Source organism: Somniosus microcephalus, chromosome 3 (assembly GCF_052327205.1).
Source record: "Somniosus microcephalus isolate GS21.2 chromosome 3, FLI_Smic_1.0, whole genome shotgun sequence".
In the NCBI taxonomy this organism is placed as follows: Eukaryota; Metazoa; Chordata; class Chondrichthyes; order Squaliformes; family Somniosidae; genus Somniosus; species Somniosus microcephalus.
This window is the reverse complement of record NC_140989.1, coordinates 371,597,053-371,624,546: the sequence shown is the minus strand read 5'-3', so window position 1 is coordinate 371,624,546 and position 27,494 is coordinate 371,597,053. Positions and strand designations below refer to the sequence as shown.

General features: G+C 45.2%; 1 protein-coding gene across 1 annotated transcript in view; it reads left to right on the top strand.

Moving 5' to 3' along the window:
- LOC147122437 (collagen alpha-1(XI) chain-like) overlaps positions 1-27,494 on the top strand; it is a 745,903-nt gene that overhangs the window by 551,355 nt on the left and 167,054 nt on the right. Inside the window, exons 47-48 of the mRNA XM_085983595.1 lie at positions 1,257-1,310; positions 2,518-2,625. Of these exons, the coding sequence (XP_085839721.1) occupies positions 1,257-1,310; positions 2,518-2,625 (162 nt within the window). The remainder of the gene's footprint in view (positions 1-1,256; positions 1,311-2,517; positions 2,626-27,494) is intronic.

Here is a 27,494-nt window from a genome sequence, read left to right as displayed (position 1 = left end):
TTCCTGCTTCCCCAAGCTCGACACAATCCCTTTCCACGGGCAGACCGCCGCTTCGCTCTGTTTATTCCGTAAGGCCCCAGTGATGTGGGCAGACTGGGTTAGGACGGTGATTGGCCCAGGCAGACTGGGGGAGGACGGTGATTGGCCCAGGCAGACTGGGGGGGGACGGTGATTGGTGATTGGTCCAGGCAGACTGGGGGCGGATGGTGATTGCTCCAGGCAGACTGGGGTGGACGGTGATTGGTCCAGGCAGACTGGGGGAGGACGGTGATTGGTGACTGGTCCAGGCAGACTGGGGAGGACGGTGATTGGTGATTGGTCCAGGCAGACTGGGGGTGAATGGTGATTGGCCCAGGCAGACTGGGGGAGGACGGTGATTGATGATTGGTCCAGGCAGACTGGGGATGGACGGTGATTGGTCCAGGCAGACTGGGGGCGGACGGTGATTGGTCCAGGCAGACTGGGGGGCGGATGGTGTTTGGTGATTGGTCCAGGCAGGCTGGGGGTGGATGGTGATTGGTCCAGGCAGACTGGGGGAGGACGGTGATTGGTGATTGGTCCAGGCAGACTGGGGGTGGACGGTGATTGGTCCAGGTAGGCTGGGGCCGGACGGTGATTGATCCAGGCAGGCTGGGGGCGGACGGTGATTGGTCCAGGCAGGCTGGGGGCGGACGGTGATTCGTCCAGGCAGGCTGGGGGCGGACGGTGTTTGGTGATTGGTCCAGGCAGACTGGGGGGTGGACGGTGATTGGTCCAGGCAGACTGGGGGTGGATGGTGATTGGTCCAGGCAGACTGGGGGAGGACGGTGATTGGTGATTGGTCCAGGCAGACTGGGGGTGGACGGTGATCGGTCCAGGCGGGCTGGGGGTGGATGGTGATTGGTCCAGGCAGGCTGGGGGTGGATGGTGATTGGTCCAGGTAGCCTGGGGGCGGATGGTGATTGGTCCAGGCAAGCTGGGGGTGGATGGTGATTGGTCCAGGCAGGCTGGGGGTGGACGGTGATTGGTGATTGGTCCAGGCAGACTGGGGGCGGATGGTGATTGGTGATTGGTCCAGGCAGGCTGGGGGCGGACAGTGATTGGTCCAGGCAGGCTGTGGGCGGATGGTGATTGGTCCAGACAGGCGGGGGGCTGACGGTGATTGCTGATTGGTCCAGACACGGGTGAATTTCAAGCCTCAGTTTTTGCCGCTTTTTCCCTCGGTCTCTGTTATTCCAGCTCCGGCTCATCAATTTCCTTTTTTTTCTTCCATGCAGGGACCCCCTGGGCCTCATGGTCTCCAAGGACCCATCGGACAACCTGGACCGGCTGTAAGTAAATCTGTTCACTGCTTCTTCTATTTATTGAGCACGGAGAATGCTGATAGGGACAGGAGGAGACTATCCAGCCCCTCCTCTGACATTCAGTGAGATCATGGCTGGTCTGTTGGTCAACTGCGTTTACCCGCCTTTGCTCCATATCCCTTGATACCCTTACCCAATAAAAAGCCATCCTTCCATTATCTTCAATTGACCCCCAGCCCCCACAGCTCTCTGGGGGAGAGAGTTCCAGATTCCCACCACCCTTTGTGTGAAGAAGTGCTTCCTGACATCACCCCTGAACGGCCTGGCTCTAATTTTAAGGTTCTGCCCCCTTGTTCTGGACTCACCCCACCAGAGGAAATCGTTTCTCTCTATCGACCCAATCAACTCCTTTAATCATCTTAAACACCTCGATTAGATCACCCTTTAACTCAGGGGAATACAAGCCCAGTCTGTGCAACCTGGCCTCGGAATTTAACCCTTTTAGCCCCGGGAGGAAGGGGAAAGATCACAACAACTCGCTGTAAAAACACTTCTCCTCATCTCCCCTCTGGTTCTTTTGCCAATTCCCTTCACTCTGTGTCCTCTGGTTACCGACCCTCCTGCCACTGGAAACAGTTTCTCCTTATTTACTCCAGCAAAACCCTTCATGATTTTGAACACCTCTATTAAATCTCATCTTAACCTTCTCTGCTCTAAGGAGAACAATCGCAGCTTCTCCAGGCTCTCCATGTAAGTGAAGTCCCTCATCCCTGGCACCATTCTAGTAAATTTATTTATTTTTCCTCTGCACCCTCTCCAAGGCCTTGACATCTTTCCTAAAGTGCGGTGTCCAGAATTGGACACAATACTCCAGTTGAGGCCAAACCAGTTTTTTATAATGGTTCAGCATAACTTCCTTGCTTTTGTACTCTATACCTCTATTCATGAAGCCCAGGATCCCGTAAGCTTTTTTAACTGCTTTCTCAACCTGCCCTGCCACCTTCAACGATTTGTGCCCACATACCCCCAGCTCTCTCTGTTCCTGCACCACCTTCAGGATTGTAACATTTAATCATTCCCTTCAGGGTGTTTTATTTTGTGGAGCAAGCTTGTTATGATTTGATTCTAATCGATCCATCATTGAGTGCTGATCCTGGCTGGGTCGATCTCCGATGCGGCCGGTTATCCACGGCAGTTGATGAGAGAGTGAAACTGATTGTGCTTCATTTCCTAGGGAGGAGACGGAGAGCCAGGTCCCAGAGGACAGCAGGGAATGTTTGGGCAGAAAGGTGATGAAGGGTCGCGGGGGTTTCCTGGACCTCCCGGTCCAATTGGTCTTCAGGTGAGTCCCACAACAACAACTTGTATTTATGTAGCGCCTTTAACATAGAATCATAGACTGGTTACAGCACAGAAAGAAGCAATTCGGCCCGTCGAGCCCGTGCCGGCTCTCCGCAAGAGCACTTCAGCTAGTCCCACTACCCCGCCCTTTCCCCGGAGCCCTGCAAATATTTTCCTTCAGGTTCTTATCCAATTCCCTTTTGAAAGCCGTGATTGAATCTGCCTCCACCACCCTTTCAGGCAGCGCATTCCAGATCCTAACCACTCGCTGCATAAAAAAGTGTTTCCTCGCGTCGCCTTTGGTTCTTCTGCCAATCACCTTAAATCTGTGTCCTCTCGATCTCGACCCTTCCGCCAATGGGCTCAGTTTCTCTCTATCTACTCTTTCTGATTTTGAACACCTCTATCAAATCTCTCAACCTTCTCTGCTCTAAGGAGAACAACCCCAGCTTCTCCAGTCTATCCACGTAACTGAAACCTCTTGATCCCTGGATCATTCTCGTAAATCTTTTCTGCACCCTCTCTCAGGCCTTCACATCCTTCCTAAAGTGTGGTGCCCAGAATTGGACACAATACTCCAGTTGAGGCCGAACCAGTGTTTTATAATGGTTCATCATAATTTCCACACTTTTGTTCTCTATCCCTCTATTTATGAAGCCCAGGATCCCGTAAGCTTTTTTAACTGCTTTCTCAACCTGCCCTGCCACCTTCAACTATTTGTGCACACATACACCCAAGTGTCTCATGCACCCCCTTTAGAATTCTACCCTTTAGTTTATATTTCCTCTCCTCATTCTTCCTATCAAAATGTATCACTTCCCACTTTTCTGTGTTAAATTTCATCTGCCACGTGTCCGCCCATTTCACCAGCCGGTCTATGTCTTCCTGAAGTCGATCACTCTCCTCCTCACTGTTCATATATATCAAGAAAAGCAGTGGTCCTAGTACCGACCCCTGGGGAACACCACTGTGTACCTTCCACCAGTCCGAAAAACAACCGTTCACCACTGCTCTCTGTTTCCTGTCACTTCGTCAATTCCGTTTCGTTGCTGCTAACTGTCCCTTTTGTTCCATGAGCTTCAACTTTGTTGGCAAGCCTGTTATGTGGCATTTTATCAAATGCCTTTTGGAATTCCACATACACCATGTCAACCGCATTGCCCTCATCAACCACATTGCCCTCGTCAACCGCATTGCCCTCGTCAACCGCATTGCCCTCATCAACCCTTTGTTACCTCATCAAAGAACTCAATCAAGTTAATTAAACACGATTTGCCTTTAACAAATCCATGCTGGCTTTCCTTAATTAATCCACACTTGTCCAAGTGACTGTTAACTTTGTCCCAGATTACTGTTTCTAAAAGCTTCCCCACTACCAAGATTAAACAACAACAATCTGCATTTATATAGTGCCTTTGACTAATAAAATGACCCAAGTCGCTTCACAGGAGTGTGAATCAGACACACCGAGCTACATAAGGAGAAATTAGGACAGGTGACCTAAAGCTGGGCCAAAGAGGGAGGTTTTAAGGAGCGTCTTAAAGGAGGAGAGAGAGGTGGAGAGGTTTAGGGAGGGAATTCCAGAGCTTAGGGCCCAGGCAGCTGAAGGCACGACCGCCAATGGTGGAGTGATTATAATCAGGGATGCTCAAGAGGCAGAATTAGAGGAGCGCAGATATATCAGAGGACTGTAGAGCTGGTTTGCGGAACACCTCCGTTCAGTCCGTAAGGATGACCCCGAGCTTCCGGTCGCCTGTCATTTCAATTCACCGCTCCATTCCCACTCAGACCTCACTGTCCACGGCCTCTTGCATTGTTCCACGGAAGCTCAGCATAAACTCGAGGAACAGCACCTCATCTTCCGATTAGGCACTTTACAGCCTCCCGGACTCAATATCGAGTTCAACAATTTCAGATCATAACCTCGGCCCCCATTACATTTTTACTTATATTTTTTATCCACACCTTTGTTTTGGCCCTTTCCCCCCCCTTTTTTTTCTCTCTCCCACACGGCAGCTGTCTCCCATTCTGCCAGCGCATTTCACACCTAATCTAGAGCCGTCTTTTGTCTCCACTAGTCCTCTCACCATCTCGTCTCGTTTTGAATACCTCTTAATGTCTCTTCACTTCTCTTTTGTTCTCTCCCAGCCTGGCCTTCAGTCTTGACAAAGGGTTTTCACCCGAAACATTGACTCTATTTTCTCTCCACGGATGTAGCCTGGCCTGCTGAGATTTTCCAGCATTTTCTGTTGTTATTTCGGATTTCCAGCATCTGCAGTATTTTGCTATCGCTGTAGAGCTGGTTACTCAGCGAGTGAGTTGTTAATTCACAGGTTAACTTTTTGAATGGATTTCTGTGAAAAATTAGCCTCCAAGCAGAGAGATATCAGTCTTGATGTTAATGAAATGATTGTACAAACCTCACACTACACACTGATATAGTGTCATAGAATCATAGAAACGAACAGCTCCACTTGCCTGGATGAGTGCAGCTCCAACAACACTCAAGAAGCTCGACACCATCCAGGACAAAGCAGCCCGTTTGATTGGCACCCCATCCACCACCTTAAACATTCACTCCCTCCACCACCGGCGCACCGTGGCTGCAGTGTGTACCATCTACAAGATGCACTGCAGCAACTCGACAAGGCTTCTTCGGCAGCACCTCCCAAACCCGCGACCTCTTCCACCTAGAAGGACAAGGGCAGCAGGCGCATGGGAACACCACCACCTCCAAGTTCCCCTCCAAGTCACACATCATCCTGACTTAGAAATATATCACCGTTCCTTCTCAAGGGCAATTAGGGATGGGCAATAAATGCAGGCCTTGCCAGTGATGCCTAGATCCCATGAACAAATGAAAAAAGGAGGCCATTCGGCCCATCGTGCCTGTGCTGGCTGTTTGAAAGAGCCGTCGTGCTCAGCCCCACCCCCCCGCTTGTCAGTAACCCTGTCAGTTCCTCATCCTCCAGGACCATCCAACTCCCTCTTAAAGTTATTGATGGAATCAGCTTCCACCGCCTTTTCAGGGCGAGCGTTCCCGATCCCGACAACTCTCTGAGTGAAAACATTTCTCCTCATCTCCCCTCTAGGTCTTTTTCCAATGATTTTGAATGTATGACCCCTGGTTATTGACCCAACAACTTTTCGATTCATGGGGCACTGGCACCGGTACTGGGGAAAGAGGGAGCTGTTCTGTTGGGATGAGCTCCAATTAAACCGGGCTGGGACCAGTGTCCTGGCGAATTGAATAACTAGGGCAGTGGACAGGACTTTAAACTAAAAAGGTGGGGGGAGGGGGCAGGTGAGGGAAAATGTAGAAAGGTCAAGGCAATGGAGCAGTGTAACAATTTGGGTAAAGATAAGCAGGAAGGGACAGAGAGTTTAAAGGTAATAAGGCATCAGTGAATACGGTGAAAGCAGGGAATAATGGTAAAATATTAAAATTAAAGGCTCTTCACATGAATGCACGAAGCATCCGTAACAAGATAGAGGAACCAATGGCACAAATAGAGATAAATGGGTTTGATCTAATAGCCATTACAGAGACTTGGTTGCAAGGTGACCGAGGTTGGGAACTAAATGTTCCAGGGTACTTGACGTTTCGAAAAGACAGGCAGAATGGAACAGGAGGGGGAGTAGCCCTGATAATTAAGCATGACATAAGGACAGTAGCGAGAAAGGATCTCGGCTCTGAAGATCAGGAAGTAGAATCAGTATGGGTGGAGATAAGCAATAACAAGGGGCAGAAAACACTGGTGAGAGTAGTATATAGGCCCCCTAACAATAGCTATACTGTTGACAGAATATTAATCAAGAAATAGTAGTAGTTTGTAACAAAGGTAATGCAATAATTGTGGGGGACTTTAATCTTCATATAGACTGGGCAAATCAAATTGGCAAAGGTAGTCTGGAGGACAAGTTGATGGACTGCATTCGGGACAGTTTCCTAGAACAATACATCATGGAACCAACCAGGGAACAGGCTATTTTAGATCTTGTTTTGTGTAATGAGACAGGGTTAATTAGCAATCTAATAGTAAAGGATCCTTTGGGGAAGAGTGATCATAACATTGAGTTTGAAAGTGACATTCTTAAGTCCGACACTAGAGTCTTAAACTTAAATAAAGCCAATTACATAGGTATGAGGGGCGAGTTGGATAAGGTAGATTGGAAAAATAGATTAAAAGGTATGATGTTAAATAAACAGTGGCAATCATTTAAAGAAATATTCCAAAATTCTCAGCAATTCCCATTAAGAAATAATAACTCCATGGGAAAAGTGATCCATCTATGGCTAACTAAAGAAGTTAAAGATAGCATTAGATTGAAAGAAGAATCTTATAATGTTGCGAAGAATAATAGTGAGCCTGAGGATTGGGTGAGTTTCAGAAACCAGCAAAGGATGACCAAAAAATTGATAAAAAGGGAAAAAATAGAATGAGAGTAAATTAGCAAGAAATATAAAAACAGATTGTAAGAGTTCCTACAAGTAAGTAAAAAGGAAGAAAGCAGCAAAAGTAAACGTTGGTCCCTGAGAGGCTGAGACAAGAGAAATTATATTGGGAAACAAGGAAATGGCAGAGACTTTAATCAAATATTTTGTATCTGTCTTCACAGTAGAAGACACAAAAAGCAAACCAAAAATAGGGGGGAACCAAGTGTCTAATGAGAGTGAGGAACTAACGTAATTAATATAAGTAGACAAAAAGTACTTGAGAAACTAATGGGACTAAAAGCCAACAAATCCCCTGGACCTGACGGCCTACATCCTAGGGTTCTAAAAGAGGTGACTGCAGAGATAGTGGGTGCATTGGTTGTGATCTTCCAAAATTCCCTAGATTCAGGAATGGTCCCAGCAGATTGGAAGGCTGCAAATGTGACCCCACTGTTCAAGAAAGGAGGGAGAGAGAAAACAGGGAGCTTCAGACCAGTTAGCCTGACGTCAGGAAAATGCTGGAATCCATTATTACGGAAGTGGTAACAGGACACTTAGAGATTAGGCAGAGTCAACATGGTTTTATGAAAGGGAAATCATGTTTAAAAATATTATTAGTGTTTTTTGAGGATGTAACTAGCAGGGTAGATAAAGGTAACCAGTGGATGTAATATATTTGGATTTCCAAAAGGCATTCGATAAAGTGCCACATAAAAGGTTGCTACACAAGATTAGGGCTCATGGGGTTGTGGTCAATATACTAGCATGGATAGAGAATTGGTTAACAGACAGAAAACAGAGAGTGGGGATAAACGGGTCATTTTCAGGTTGGCAGGCTGTAACTAGTGGGGTGCTGCAAGGATCAGTGTTGGGGCCTCAGCTATTTACAATCTATATTAATGACTTAGATGAAGGGACCGAGTGTAATGTATCCAAGTTTGCTGATGATACAAAGCTAGGTGGGACAGTAAGCTGTGAGGAGGACACAAAGTGTCGGAAAGGGATATAGATAGACTGAGTGAGTGGGCAGTAAGGTGGCAGATGGAGTGTAATGTAGGGAAATGTGAGGTTATTCACTTTGGTAGGAAGAATAGAAAAACAATATTTTTTAAATGGTGAGAAACTTTCAAATGTTGGTGTTCAGAGAGATGTAGGTGTCTTCGTACAGAAAACACAGATTTAGCATGCAGGTACAGCAAGCAATTAGAAAGGCAAATGGCATGTTGGCCTTTATTGCAAGGGGGTTGGTGTATAAGAGTAAGGAAGTCTTGCTACAATTGTACAGGGCCTTGGTGAGACCACACCTGGAGTACTGTGCACAGTTTTGGTCTCCTTATCTAAGGAAGGATAGACTTGCCTTGGAGGCGGTGCAACGAAGGTTCACTGGATTGATTCCTGGGAGGAGAGGGCTGTCCTATGATGAGAGATTGTGTAGAATGGGCCGATACTCTCTGGAGTTTAGAAGAATGAGAGGTGATCTCATTGAAACATACAAGATTCTGAGGGGGATTGACAGGGTAGATGCTGAGAGGTTGTTTCCCCTGGCTGGAGTGTCTAGAACTAGGGGACATAGTCTCAGGATAAGGGGTCGGCCATTTAGGACGGAGATGAGGAGGAATTTCTTCACTCGGTGGTAAATCAGTGGAATTCTCTGCCCCAGAGGGCTGTGGGTGCTGAATCTTTGAGATTATTCAAGGTTGACATCGATAGATTTTTGGACCCCAGAAGAACCAAGGGATATAGAGATCGGGCGGGAAAGTGGAGTTGAGGTAGAAGATCAGCCCTGATCTCATTGAATGGCGGAGCAGGCTCGAGGGGCCGAATGGCCAACTCCTGCTCCTAATTCTTATGTTCGCCAAAGGGATTAGTTTTTCTCTCTCTAATCTATCAAAATCCCTCATCATCTTTAAAACCTCTGTAAGGTCACCATTCCTCACACCTCACACTGACATGACACACCATTCCTCACACCGCACCCTGATATTACACACCATTCCTCACACCGCACACTGATATTACACACCATTCCTCACACCGCACCCTGATATTACACACCATTCCTCACAGCTCACACTGATATGACACACCATTCCTCACACCGCACACTGATATTACACACCATTCCTCACACCGCACCCTGATATTACACACCATTCCTCACACCTCACACTGATATGACACACCATTCCTCACACCGCACCCTGATATTACACACCATTCCTCACACCTCACACTGATATTACAAACCATTCCTCACACCGCACCCTGATATGACACACCATTCCTCACACCTCACACTGATATTACACACCATTCCTCACACCTCACACTGATATTACACACCATTCCTCACACCGCACCCTGATATTACACACCATTCCTCACACCGCACACTGATATTACACACCATTCCTCACACCGCACCCTGATATTACACACCATTCCTCACAGCTCACACTGATATTACACACCATTCCTCACACCGCACACTGATATTACACACCATGCCTCACACCTCACACTGATATGACACACCATTCCTCACACCGCACACTGATATTACACACCATGCCTCACACCTCACACTGATATTACACACCATGCCTCACACCTCACACTGATATGACACACCATTCCTCACACCGCACACTGATATTACACACCATTCCTCACACCTCACACTGATATTACACACCATTCCTCACCGCAACCTGATATTACACACCATTCCTCACACCTCACACTGATATTACACACCATTCCTCACAGCTCACACTGATATTACACACCATTCCTCACACCGCACACTGATATTACACACCATTCCTCACAGCTCACACTGATATTACACACCATTCCTCACACCTCACACCGATATTACACACCATTCCTCACACCGCACCCTGATATTACACACCATTCCTCACACCTCACACTGATATTACACACCATTCCTCACACCTCACACTGATATTACACACCATTCCTCACACCTCACACCGATATTACACACCATTCCTCACAGCTCACACTGATATTACACACCATTCCTCACACCTCACACCGATATTACACACCATTCCTCACACCTCACACTGATATTACACACCATTCCTCACAGCTCACACTGATATTACACACCATTCCTCACACCGCACACTGATATTACACACCATTCCTCACAGCTCACACTGATATTACACACCATTCCTCACACCTCACACCGATATTACACACCATTCCTCACACCGCACCCTGATATTACACACCATTCCTCACACCTCACACTGATATTACACACCATTCCTCACACCTCACACTGATATTACACACCATTCCTCACACCTCACACTGATATTACACACCATTCCTCACACCTCACACCGATATTACACACCATTCCTCACACCGCACCCTGATATTACACACCATTCCTCACACCTCACACTGATATTACACACCATTCCTCACACCTCACACTGATATGACACACCATTCCTCACACCTCACACTGATATTACACACCATTCCTCACACCGCACACTGATATTACACACCATTCCTCACACCTCACACTGATATTACACACCATTCCTCACACCGCACCCTGATATTACACACCATTCCTCACACCTCACACTGATATTACACACCATTCCTCACACCTCACACTGATATTACACACCATTCCTCACCTCACACTGATATTACACACCATTCCTCACAGCTCACACTGATATGACACACCATTCCTCACACCGCACACTGATATTACACACCATTCCTCACACCTCACACTGATATTACACACCATTCCTCACACCGCACACTGATATTACAAACCATTCCTCACACCTCACACTGATATTACACACCATTCCTCACACCTCACACTGATATTACACACCATTCCTCACACCTCACACTGATATTACACACCATTCCTCACACCTCACACTGATATTACACACCATTCCTCACACCTCACACTGATATTACAAACCATTCCTCACACCTCACACTGATATTATACACCATTCCTCACACCTCACACTGATATTACAAATCATTCCTCACACCTCACACTGATATTACAAACCATTCCTCACACCTCACACTGATATTACACACTATTCCTCACACCTCACACTGATATTACACACCATTCCTCACACCTCACACTGATATTACAAACCTTTCCTCACACCTCACTCTGATATTACAAACCATTCCTCACACCTCACACTGATATTACACACCATTCCTCACACCTCACACTGATATTACAAACCATTCCTCACACTGATATTACAAACCATTCCTCACACCTCACACTGATATTACACACCATTCCTCACACCTCACACTGATATTACACACCATTCCTCACACCTCACACTGATATTACACACCATTCCTCACACCTCACACTGATATTACAAACCATTCCTCACACTGATATTACAAACCATTCCTCACACCTCACACTGATATTACACACCATTCCTCACAGCTCACACTGATATTACACACCATTCCTCACACCTCACACTGATATTACAAACCATTCCTCACACTGATATTACAAACCTTTCCTCACACCTCACACTGATATTACACACCATTCCTCACACCTCACACTGATATTACAAACCATACCTCACACCTCACACTGATATTACAAACCTTTCCTCCCACCTCACACTGATATTACACACCATTCCTCACACCTCACACTGATATTACACACCATTCCTCACACCTCACACTGATATTACACACCATTCCTCACACCTCACACTGATATTACAAACCATACCTCACACCTCACACTGATATTACACACCATTCCTCACACCTCACACTGATATTACACACCATTCCTCACACCTCACACTGATATTACACACCATTCCTCACACCTCACACTGATATTACAAACCATTCCTCACAACTCACACTGATATTACACGCCATTCCTCACACCTCACACTGATATTACACACCATTCCTCACACCTCACACTGATATTACACACCATTCCTCACACCTCACACTGATATTACAAACCTTTCCTCACACCTCACACTGATATTACAAACCATTCCTCACACCTCACACTGATATTACAAACCATACCTCACACCTCACTCTGATATTACACACCATTCCTCACACCTCACACTGATATTACACACTATTCCTCACACTGATATTACAAACCATACCTCACACCTCACACTGATATTACACACCATTCCTCACACCTCACACTGATATTACACACCATTCCTCACACCTCACACTGATATTACAAACCATTCCTCACACCTCACACTGATATTACACACCATTCCTCACACCTCACACTGATATTACACACCACTCCTCACACCTCACACTGATATTACAAACCATTCCTCACACCTCACACTGATATTACAAACCATACCTCACACCTCACTCTGATATTACACACCATTCCTCACACCTCACACTGATATTACACACTATTCCTCACACCTCACACTGATATTACAAACCATACCTCACACCTCACACTGATATTACACACCATTCCTCACACCTCACACTGATATTACACACCATTCCTCACACCTCACACTGATATTACACACCATTCCTCACACCTCACACTGATATTACACACCATTCCTCACACCTCACACTGATATTACACACCATTCCTCACACCTCACACTGATGTTACAAACCATTCTTCACACCTCACACTGATATTACACACCATTCCTCACACCTCACACTGATATTACAAACCATTCCTCACACCTCACACTGATATTACACACCATTCCTCACACCTCACACTGATATTACAAACCATTCCTCACACCTCACACTGATATTACAAACCATTCCTCACACCTCACACTGATATTACACACTATTCCTCACACCTCACACTGATATTACACACCATTCCTCACACCTCACACTGATATTACAAACCTTTCCTCACACCTCACTCTGATATTACAAACCATTCCTCACACCTCACACTGATATTACACACCATTCCTCACACCTCACACTGATATTACAAACCATTCCTCACACTGATATTACAAACCATTCCTCACACCTCACACTGATATTACACACCATTCCTCACAGCTCACACTGATATTACAAACCATACCTCACACCTCACACTGATATTACAAACCTTTCCTCACACCTCACACTGATATTACACACCATTCCTCACACCTCACACTGATATTACAAACCTTTCCTCACACCTCACACTGATATTACACACCATTCCTCACACCTCACACTGATATTACAAACCATACCTCACACCTCACACTGATATTACAAACCTTTCCTCCCACCTCACACTGATATTACACACCATTCCTCACACCTCACACTGATATTACACACCATACCTCACACTGATATTACACACCATTCCTCACACCTCACAATGATATTACAAACCATACCTCACACCTCACACTGATATTACACACCATTCCTCACACCTCACACTGATATTACACACCATTCCTCACACCTCACACTGATATTACAAACCATTCCTCACAACTCACACTGATATTACACACCATTCCTCACACCTCACACTGCTATTACACACCATTCCTCACACCTCACACTGATATTACACACCATTCCTCACACCTCACACTGATATTACAAACCTTTCCTCACACCTCACACTGATATTACAAACCATTCCTCACACCTCACACTGATATTACAAACCATACCTCACACCTCACTCTGATATTACACACCATTCCTCACACCTCACACTGATATTACACACTATTCCTCACACTGATATTACAAACCATACCTCACACCTCACACTGATATTACACACCATTCCTCACACCTCACACTGATATTACACACCATTCCTCACACCTCACACTGATATTACACACCATTCCTCACACCTCACACTGATATTACAAACCATTCCTCACACCTCACACTGATATTACAAACCATACCTCACACCTCACTCTGATATTACACACCATTCCTCACACCTCACACTGATATTACACACTATTCCTCACACCTCACACTGATATTACAAACCATACCTCACACCTCACACTGATATTACACACCATTCCTCACACCTCACACTGATATTACACACCATTCCTCACACCTCACACTGATATTACACACCATTCCTCACACCTCACACTGATATTACACACCATTCCTCACACCTCACACTGATATTACACACCATTCCTCACACCTCACACTGATATTACACACCATTCCTCACACCTCACACTGATATTACACACCATTCCTCACACCTCACACTGATATTACACACCATTCCTCACACCTCACACTGATATTACATACCATTCCTCACACCTCACACTGATATTACACACCATTCCTCACACCTCACACTGATATTACACACCATTCCTCACACCTCACACTGATATTACAAACCTTTCCTCACAGCTCACACTGATATTACACACCATTCCTCACACCTCACACTGATATTACAAACCATTCCTCACACCTCACACTGATATTACACACCATTCCTCACACCTCACACTGATATTACACACCACTCCTCACACCTCACACTGATATTACAAACCATTCCTCACACCTCACACTGATATTACAAACCATACCTCACACCTCACTCTGATATTACACACCATTCCTCACACCTCACACTGATATTACACACTATTCCTCACACCTCACACTGATATTACAAACCATACCTCACACCTCACACTGATATTACACACCATTCCTCACACCTCACACTGATATTACACACCATTCCTCACACCTCACACTGATATTACACACCATTCCTCACACCTCACACTGATATTACACACCATTCCTCACACCTCACACTGATATTACACACCATTCCTCACACCTCACACTGATGTTACAAACCATTCTTCACACCTCACACTGATATTACACACCATTCCTCACACCTCACACTGATATTACAAACCATTCCTCACACCTCACACTGATATTACACACCATTCCTCACACCTCACACTGATATTACAAACCATTCCTCACACCTCACACTGATATTACAAACCATTCCTCACACCTCACACTGATATTACACACTATTCCTCACACCTCACACTGATATTACACACCATTCCTCACACCTCACACTGATATTACAAACCTTTCCTCACACCTCACTCTGATATTACAAACCATTCCTCACACCTCACACTGATATTACACACCATTCCTCACACCTCACACTGATATTACAAACCATTCCTCACACTGATATTACAAACCATTCCTCACACCTCACACTGATATTACACACCATTCCTCACAGCTCACACTGATATTACAAACCATACCTCACACCTCACACTGATATTACAAACCTTTCCTCACACCTCACACTGATATTACACACCATTCCTCACACCTCACACTGATATTACAAACCTTTCCTCACACCTCACACTGATATTACACACCATTCCTCACACCTCACACTGATATTACAAACCATACCTCACACCTCACACTGATATTACAAACCTTTCCTCCCACCTCACACTGATATTACACACCATTCCTCACACCTCACACTGATATTACACACCATACCTCACACTGATATTACACACCATTCCTCACACCTCACAATGATATTACAAACCATACCTCACACCTCACACTGATATTACACACCATTCCTCACACCTCACACTGATATTACACACCATTCCTCACACCTCACACTGATATTACAAACCATTCCTCACAACTCACACTGATATTACACACCATTCCTCACACCTCACACTGCTATTACACACCATTCCTCACACCTCACACTGATATTACACACCATTCCTCACACCTCACACTGATATTACAAACCTTTCCTCACACCTCACACTGATATTACAAACCATTCCTCACACCTCACACTGATATTACAAACCATACCTCACACCTCACTCTGATATTACACACCATTCCTCACACCTCACACTGATATTACACACTATTCCTCACACTGATATTACAAACCATACCTCACACCTCACACTGATATTACACACCATTCCTCACACCTCACACTGATATTACACACCATTCCTCACACCTCACACTGATATTACACACCATTCCTCACACCTCACACTGATATTACAAACCATTCCTCACACCTCACACTGATATTACAAACCATACCTCACACCTCACTCTGATATTACACACCATTCCTCACACCTCACACTGATATTACACACTATTCCTCACACCTCACACTGATATTACAAACCATACCTCACACCTCACACTGATATTACACACCATTCCTCACACCTCACACTGATATTACACACCATTCCTCACACCTCACACTGATATTACACACCATTCCTCACACCTCACACTGATATTACACACCATTCCTCACACCTCACACTGATATTACACACCATTCCTCACACCTCACACTGATATTACACACCATTCCTCACACCTCACACTGATATTACACACCATTCCTCACACCTCACACTGATATTACACACCATTCCTCACACCTCACACTGATATTACATACCATTCCTCACACCTCACACTGATATTACACACCATTCCTCACACCTCACACTGATATTACACACCATTCCTCACACTGATATTACAAACCTTTCCTCACAGCTCACACTGATATTACACACTATTCCTCACACCTCACACTGATATTACAAACCTTTCCTCACACCTCACACTGATATTACAAACCTTTCCTCCCACCTCACACTGATATTACAAACCATTCCTCACACCTCACACTGATATTACAAACCATTCCTCAAACCTCACACTGATATTACAAACCTTTCCTCACAGCTCACACTGATATTACACACCATTCCTCACACCTCACACTGATATTACACACCATTCCTCACAGCTCACACTGATATTACACACCATTCCTCACACCGCACACTGATATTACAAACCTTTCCTCACACCTCACACTGATATTGCACACCATTCCTCACACCTCACACTGATATTACACACCATTCCTCACAGCTCACACTGATATTACACACCATTCCTCACACCTCACACTGATATTACACACTATTCCTCACACTGGTATTACAAACCTTTCCTCACACCTCACACTGATATTACACACTATTCCTCACACCTCACACTGATATTACAAACCATTCCTCACACCTCACACTGATATTACAAACCTTTCCTCACACCTCACACTGATATTGCACACCATTCCTCACACCTCACACTGATATTACACACCATTCCTCACACCTCACACTGATATTACACACTATTCCTCACACCTCACACTGATATTACACACCATTCCTCACACCTCACACTGATATTACACACCATTCCTCACACCTCACACTGATATTACACACCATTCCTCACACCTCACACTGATATTACAAACCATTCCTCACACCTCACATTGATATTACACACCATTCCTCACACCTCACACTGATATTACACACCATTCCTCACACCTCACACTGATATTACACACCATTCCTCACACCTCACACTGATATTACACACTATTCCTCACACCTCACACTGATATTACAAACCATTCCTCACACCTCACACTGATATTACACACCATTCCTCACACCTCACACTGATATTACACACCATTCCTCACAGCTCACACTGTTATTACACACCATTCCTCACAGCTCACACTGATATTACACACCATTCCTCACACCTCACACTGATATTACACACCATTCCTCACAGCTCACACTGATATTACACACCATTCCTCACACCTCACACTGATATTACACACCATTCCTCACACCTCACACTGATATTACACACCATTCCTCACACCTCACACTGATATTACACACCATTCCTCACACCTCACGCTGATATTACAAACCATTCCTCACACCTCACACTGATATTACACACCATTCCTCACACCTCACACTGATATTACAAACCATTCCTCACACCTCACACTGATATTACACACCACTCCTCACACCTCACACTGATATTACACACCATTCCTCACACCTCACACTGATATTACACACCATTCCTCACACCTCACACTGATATTACACACGATTCCTCACACCTCACACTGATATTACACACCATTCCTCACACCTCACACTGATATTACACACCATTCCTCACACCTCACACTGATATTACAAACCTTTCCTCACACCTCACGCTGATATTACAAACCATTCCTCACACCTCACACTGATATTACACACCATTCCTCACACCTCACACCGATATTACCAACCTTTCCTCACACCTCACACTGATATTACACACCATTCCTCACACCTCACACTGATATTACGCACCATTCCTCACACCTCACACTGATATTACAAACCATTCCTCACACCTCACACTGATATTACACACCATTCCTCACACCTCACACTGATATTACACACCATTCCTCACACCTCACACTGATATTACAAACCATTCCTCACACCTCACACCGATATTACAAACCATTCCTCACAGCTCACACTGATATTACACACCATTCCTCACACCTCACACTGATATTACAAACCATTCCTCACACCTCACACTGATATTACACACCATTCCTCACACCTCACACTGATATTACAAACCATTCCTCACACCTCACACTGATATTACACACCATTCCTCACAGCTCACACTGATATTACACACCATTCCTCACAGCTCACACTGATATTACAAACCATTCCTCACACCTCACACTGATATTACAAACCATTCATCACACCTCACACTGATATTACACACCATTCCTCACACCTCACACTGATATTACACACCATTCCTCACACCTCACACTGATATTACAAACCATTCCTCACACCTCACACTGATATTACACACCATTCCTCACACCTCACACTGATATTACAAACCATTCCTCACACCTCACACTGATATTACAAACCATTCCTCACACCTCACACTGATATTACACACCATTCCTCACACCTCACACTGATATTACAAACCATTCCTCACACCTCACACTGATATTACACACCTTTCCTCACACCTCACACTGATATTACAAACCATTCCTCACACCTCACACTGATATTACACACCTTTCCTCACACCTCACACTGATATTACACACCATTCCTCACACCTCACACTGATATTACACACCATTCCTCACACCTCACACTGATATTACAAACCATTCCTCACACCTCACACTGATATTACACACCATTCCTCACACCTCACACTGATATTACAAACCATTCCTCACACCTCACACTGATATTACAAACCATTCCTCACACCTCACACTGATATTACACACCATTCCTCACACCTCACACTGATATTACAAACCATTCCTCACACCTCACACTGATATTACACACCATTCCTCACACCGCACACTGATATTACAAACCATTCCTCACACCTGAATTCTGTTCGTCTGAACTCTTCTCAGCCACCTTGTGTACCTTGTGGTACTTTTCTTGTGGTGGCTTCCTTTGATTGTTGGTCTTTTTCCCGGACCGGCATACCTTCGCGATGTGACCCAGTTTGCCACATTTCCTACACTCTTGGTTCTTAAACCAGCATTGATTCTGGTCATGCGTTGTCTTCCCACAACGGTAGCATTTTGTTGTGCTTGAAGTAATTTGGTCCACCCCGAGTGCCGCCGCCTTTAGTTGCATTTCGGCCGTTCCTTTCGCTGCGGCTTCGTGTGATGCAGCTATAAGGACAGCCCTGTCCAGTGTGAGGTCGTTCTCTTCCAGTAGTCGCTTCTGCGTCCCTTCTTTGGACAATCCGCATACGAACTTGTCCCGCAGCGCTTCTGTCAGATTCCCTCCGAACTGGCAGTATTTCGCTAGCCTACGCAGTTCGAGCAAGTATTCCGCATTGCTTTCGTCTTTCCTCTGCGTTCTTGCGTAGAATTTGAATCGTTCAGCCAGCATCAGCGGTGTGGGGTTCAAGTGGTCCTTCAGCACAGCCACAATCTCTTCGAAGGTCTGATCCGCTGGTTTATTTGGTGCTATTAGATGCTTCAAGAGCCCGTATGTTTTTGCCCCCATCGAGTTTAGCAATGTTATCGCCTTGTCGTCTTCCTCTATTTTGTTGGCTTCGCAATAGATCTCTATGCGTTCCACGTACGTGGCCCAGTCTTCTATTTCAGAATTAAAGTCGTTAATATTCCCTCGCTTAGGCATCTTTCTTCCCTTGGGAGCAGCACCAGTATTTCTTTAAGTATTCTTATTTCTAAGATGGCGGTTTTCCCGCGAAATCGGCGGTTTCCCGCTCTTTCCTTCTCTCCTCGCCCACTTCAATGGCGGTATGTCAGTTAAGATGGCGTTTTTTCCGTGAAAATGGCGGTTTCCCGCTCTTCCTTTCTCGCCCCGCCCACTTCAATGGCGGTTTCCCGCTTCTGGCGTCTTCTCCGCCTAATGGCGGCTTCCCGCGTTTCTTCCCGGTGGAAGGGGTACGCTTCCCCCACAGCGGACAGGTTCAGCCGCTGGCTGGCTTCCGCACAGCTCCCCTTACTCGGCTCTGTCTTTTCCTCCTGCCCGCACGGCTCTACCGGCGCTGGATACACCCCGTTAACGGAGGACAGTTCAGCCGCTGGACTGGCTCTCGCGCAGTCTCTCTCTCTCCGCACCCGGCTCTGTCGCTCTCTCTCCCGCACGTTCGGTGCTACCGGCCCTGGGTACCCCGTTGGTGGAGAACAGTTCAGCCGCTGGACTGGCTCTCGCACAGTCTCTCTCCCCTTGCTCGGCTCTGTCTCTCCCTCTCCCGCACGTTCGGTTCTACCGGCTCTGGGTACCCCGTTGGTGGAGGACAGCTCAGCCGCTGGACTGGCTCTCGCGCAGTCTCTCTCCCCTTGCTCGGCTCTGTCTCTCTCTCCCACCCGCACGGTTCCTGTTCACCTCCCAGCCCTCTCGCAGACCGGTGTTTCCCTCCCCGGCTGCGGCTGGGTTTCTCTTCCCGCGCCTACTCACAGTCTCAGCGCTTCGTGGCTGCGGTCGCTGCCCGGTTTTCCCGCCGACCGAGGTCCGACTGTCTCACGACGCCGTTGGACCCGACTTTCTGACCGGCTCCGTTCCCCCCTCGACCGTGGTCGAGTGCACAGCCCTTATCCTCCGGATATTCTCTACACCTTCCCCTACTCACAGTCTCCGCGGCCGCCTTGTTTCCAGCTGATCGGCTCACTCCGCACCGTGGTAGAAGGGTAGTCAGTGCCTGTTGCAGATGGAAGCTTTTGTTGCTAAAGTCTTCCTCCTTCCTCCTGCTGCAGCCTCGTGTTTTCTTTCAGCAGCATGACGAGGGCGGTTGCCTCTCTTCGACGCTCTTCGTTGCTTTGGTAGTCTTGCCGCAGGGTACGATCGGACTCGTCGCCACTGTAAAGTCTGTGGGTTGTGCAGTTAATAAATACACAGACTTCAGAAGTAACAAACAAACAGGTCTTTACTATTCGAAGGTCCGGGCGAATCTGCCCCAGCAATCCTGCCACAACACTAATATACTGGTGTGGTCACTATCGGTATTACAGTATACAGAAGCCAAACAAATAGTGCCACACCTAAAGTAGTTCTCTTAAAGGTGAACGGTTACATTCAATAGTTCCCTTAAAGGTAGACGGGTACATACACTACAAGTGACTATCTGATATTGATGACCCCTAGTTTTAGTGACTATCTGATATTGATGGCCCCTAGTTTTAGTGACTATCTGATATTGATGGCCCCTAGTTTTAATGACTATCTGATATTGATGGTCCCTAGTTTTAGTGACTATCTGATATTGATGGCCCCTAGTTTTAATGACTATCTGATATTGATGGCCCCTAGTTTTAGTGACTATCTGATATTGATGGCCCCTAGTTTTAGTGACTATCTGATATTGATGGCCCCTAGTTTTAGTGACTATCTGATATTGATGGCCCCTAGTTTTAGTGACTATCTGATATTGATGGCCCCTAGTTTTAGTGACTATCTGATATTGATGGCCCCTAGTTTTAGTGACTATCTGATATTGATGGCCCCTAGTTTTAGTGACTATCTGATATTGATGGCCCCTAGTTTTAGTGACTATCTGATATTGATGGCCCCTAGTTTTAGTGACTATCTGATATTGATGGCCCCTAGTTTTAGTGACTATCTGATATTGATGGCCCCTAGTTTTAGTGACTATCTGATATTGATGGCCCCTAGTTTTAGTGACTATCTGATATTGATGGCCCCTAGTTTTAGTGACTATCTGATGTTGATGTCCCCTAGTTTTAGTCACTATCTGATATTGATGGCCCCTAGTTTTAGTGACTAACTGATATTGATGGCCCCTAGTTTTAGTGACTATCTGATATTGATGGCCCCTAGTTTTAGTGACTATCTGATATTGATGGCCCCTAGTTTTAGTGACTATCTGATATTGATGGCCCCTAGTTTTAGTGACTATCTGATATTGATGGCCCCTAGTTTTAGTGACTATCTGATATTGATGGCCCCTAGTTTTAGTGACTCTCTGATATTGATGGCCCCTAGTTTTAGTGACTATCTGATATTGATGGCCCCTAGTTTTAGTGACTATCTGACATTGATGGCCCCTAGTTTCAGTAACTATCTGATATTGATGGCCCCTAGTTTTAGTGACTATCTGGTATTGATGGCCCCTGGTTTTAGTGACTATCTGATATTGATGGCCCCTAGTTTTAGTGACTATCTGATATTGATGGCCCCTAGTTTTAGTGACTATCTGATGTTGATGTCCCCTAGTTTTAGTCACTATCTGATATTGATGGCCCCTAGTTTTAGTGACTATCTGATATTGATGGCCCCTAGTTTTAGTGACTATCTGATATTGATGGCCCCTAGTTTTAGTGACTATCTGATATTGATGGTCCCTAGTTTTAGTGACTATCTGATATTGATGGCCCCTAGTTTTAGTGACTATCTGATATTGATGGCCCCTAGTTTTAGTGACTATCTGATATTGATGGCCCCTAGTTTTAGTGACCATCTGATATTGATGACACCCTAGTTTTAGTGACTATCTGATATTGATGGCCCTAATTTTAGTGACTATCTGATATTGATGACCCCTAGTTTTAGTGACTATCTGATATTGATGGCCCCTAGTTTTAGTGACTATCTGATATTGATGGCCCCTAGTTTTAGTGACTATCTGATATTGATGGCCCCTAGTTTTAGTGACTATCTGATATTGATGGCCCGTAGTTTTAGTGACTATCTGATATTGATGGCCCCTAGTTTTAGTGACTATCTGATATTGATGGCCCCTAGTTTTAGTGACTATGTGATATTGATGGCCCCTAGTTTTAGTGACTATCTGATATTGATGGTCCCTAGTTTTAGTGACTATCTGATATTGATGGCCCCTAGTTTTAGTGACTATCTGATATTGATGGCCCCTAGTTTTAGTGACTATCTGATATTGATGGCCCCTAGTTTTAGTGACTCTCTGATATTGATGGCCCCTAGTTTTAGTGACTATCTGATATTGATGGCCCCTAGTTTTAGTGACTATCTGATATTGCTGGCCCCTAGTTTTAGTCACTATCTGACATTGCTGGCCCCTAGTTTTAGTCACTATCTGATATTGATGGCCCCTAGTTTTAGTGACTATCTGATATTGAAGTCACCTAGTTTTAGTGACTATCTGATATTGATGGCCCCTAGTTTTAGTGACTATCTGATATTGATGGCCCCTAGTTTTAGTGACTATCTGATATTGATGGCCCCTAGTTTTAGTGACTATCTGATATTGATGGCCCCTAGTTTTAGTAACTATCTGATATTGATGGCCTCTAGTTTTAGTGACTATCTGATATTGATGGCCCCTAGTTTTAGTGACTATCTTATATTGATGGCCCCTAGTTTTAGTGACTATCTGATATTGATGGCCCCTAGTTTTAGTGACTATCTGATATTGATGGCCCCTAGTTTTAGTAACTACCTGATATTGATGGCCCCTAGTTTTAGTGACTGTCTGATATTGATGGCCCCTAGTTTTAGTGACTATCTGATATGGATGGCCCCTAGTTTTAGTGACTATCTGATATTGATGGCCCCTAGTTTTAGTGACTATCTGATATTGATGGCCCCTAGTTTTAGTGACTATCTGATATTGATGGCCCCTAGTTTTAGTGACTATCTGATATTGATGGCCCCTAGTTTTAGTGACTATCTGATATTGATGGCCCCTAGTTTTAGTGACTATCTGATATTGATGGCCCCTAGTTTTAGTGACTATCTGATATTGATGGCCCCTAGTTTTAGTGACTATCTGATATTGATGGCCCCTAGTTTTAGTGACTATCTGATATTGATGGCCCCTAGTTTTAGTGACTATCTGATATTGATGGCCCCTAGTTTTAGTCACTATCTGATATTGATGGCCCCTAGTTTTAGTGACTATCTGATATTGATGGCCCCTAGTTTTAGTGACTATCTGATATTGATGGCCCCTAATTTCAGTGACTATCTGATATTGATGGCCCCTAGTTTTAGTGACTATCTGATATTGATGGCCCCTAGTTTTAGTGACTGTCTGATATTGATGGCCTCTAGTTTTAGTAACTATCTGATATTGATGGCCCCTAGTTTTAGTGACTATCTGATATTGATGACCCCTAGTTTTAGTGACTATCTGATATGATGGCCCCTAGTTTTAGTGACTATCTGATATTGATGGCCCCTAGTTTTAGTGACTATCTGATATTGATGGCCCCTAGTTTTAGTGACGATCTGATATTGATGGCCCCTAGTTTTAGTGACTATCTGGTATTGATGGCCCCTAGTTTTAGTGACTATCTGATATTGATGGCCCCTAGTTTTAGTGACTATCTGATATTGATGGCCCCTAGTTTTAGTGACTATCTGATATTGATGGCCCCTAGTTTTAGTAACTATCTGATATTGATGGCCCCTAGTTTTAGTGACTATCTGATATTGATGGCCCCTAGTTTTAGTCACTATCTGATATTGATGGCCCCTAGTTTCAGTAACTATCTGATATTGATGGCCCCTAGTTTTAGTGACTATCTGATATTGATGGCCCCTAGTTTCAGTAACTATCTGATATTGATGGCCCCTAGTTTTAGTCTCCCCACAAGTGGTGTTCTGTGCCTAAAATGCTCAAATCATCAGCACAGAATCCTGCAGATGTGGAGAGCTCCCTCATTATGGGTAATTTCGATGAGTTTGTCTTTTCATAATAATTGGCTTTTAAATCGCTAGAAAGTACTTTATTCTGATTCATCATGCTGGCCTGTCATTTCACATAAACCTTCTCCAATTATAATCAGGCTTAATGTGAAGTTAATTTAATGAGCAGTATGAGCTGGCACAGAGCAGCTGCATAAACCGAACCGTCCTCTCCTCAGACTCCACCTTGAGTTCTGCATCCTGACGCCGAACCAGTCGCAGGGCTGTGGGGAAAGAGCAGGGTAGTGGGACTAATTGGAGAGCTCTTTCAAGGAGCCGGCATAGGCACGATGGGTCGAATGGCCTCTGTCTGTGCTGCATGAATCTATGAAGTATGCAAGATAGTATACCCTGTATCTAACCCGTGCTGTACCTGCCCTGGGACTGTTTGATGGGACAGCGTAGAGGGAGCTTTACTCTGTATCTAACCCGTGCTGTACCTGCCCTGGGAGTGTTCGATGGGACAGTGTAGAGGGAGCTTTACTCTGTATCTAACCCGTGCTGTACCTGCCCTGGGATTGTTTGATGGGACAGTGTAGAGGGAGCTTTACTCTGTATCTAATCCGTGCTGTACCTGCCCTGGGATTGTTTGATGGGACAGTGTAGAGGGAGCTTTACTCTGTATCTAATCCGTGCTGTACCTGCCCGTGGAGTGTTTGATGGGACAGTGTAGAGGGAGCTTTTCTCTCTATCTAACCCGTGCTGTACCTGCCCTGGGAGTCTTTGATGGGACAGTGTAGAGGGAGCTTTACTCTGTATGTAACCCGTGCTGTACCTGCCCTGGGAGTGTTTGATGGGACAGTGTAGAGGGAGCTTTACTCTGTATGTAACCCGTGCTGTACCTGCCCTGGGAGTGTTTGATGGGACAGTGTAGAGGGAGCTTTACTCTGTATCTAACCCGTGCTGTACCTGCCCTGGGAGTGTTTGATGGGACAGTGTAGAGGGAGCTTTACTCTGTATCTAACCCGTGCTGTACCTGCCCTGGGAGTGTTTGATTGGACAGTGTAGAGGGAGCTTTACTCTGTATCTAACCCGTGCTGTACATGCCCTGGGAGTGTTTGATGGGACAGTGTAGAGGGAGCTTTACTCTGCATCTGACCCCGTGCTGTACCTGCCCTGGGAGTGTATGATGGGACAGTGTAGAGGGAGCTTTACTCTGTATCAAACCCGTGCTGTACCTGCCCTGAGAGTGTTTGATGGGACAGTGTTGAGGGAGCTTTACTCTGTATCTAACCCGTGCTGTACCTGCCCTGGGAGTGTTTGATGGGGACACTGGGTGATGAATGGGAAAGTGTTAAATGCCTCTAACTCGATGAGCATTAAACTCAGTAAATAAAGTAACAATCGCTCTTTGTTTAAAATATCTTTTTTGCCAGTCCCACCATTGCCAAGTGTCTCAATAAATTGCAGTTGATTTTGGCATCGTGGTGAAGTTGTAACCATGACTGGAAATGATTAACATACCTAGCGAGAGAGTTCTTTGACACCTGGGTACGTGTTTGACTCTCAACTCTTCCAAACCGTTTAAAGGTCATTACAAAATTAAAGGGAATTGCTGTGTAGCTGAGTGCCAGCACCTTCCAACCCGTAGCATAATCAGCTCGTCAGACACACCGGCACCTCGCATGTCTGTGATTTTTCGAACGGGTGACTGCGAATATCAAACCAAAAGCATCGCCAACCAAACAATCCAGACCTACGTATTAGATACAATGAGACCCTCAAAAGATATAAACACACCATTAGGAAAAAAACACAAAATTATACCCACAAAATACTCGAAGAAATTGAAAACTCCATTAATCCAAATCAATTCTGGGATATGTGGAATAACCTGAGTACAACACAATTGCAAGCATTACCAATCCAAGATGGCGACATCTGGAGAACACATTTTGAAAACCTCTACAAAGACATCCCAATAAACGAAACAAACCCAAGTCAACATCATATCACAGAAAAACTCCACACATTAGAAGCAACAATTAAAGACAACCAAAACCCTCTAGACTCCCCAATCACATGGAAAGAACTAGCCACAGAAACAAAATCTCTCCACCTAAAGAAAGCCTGTGGTCC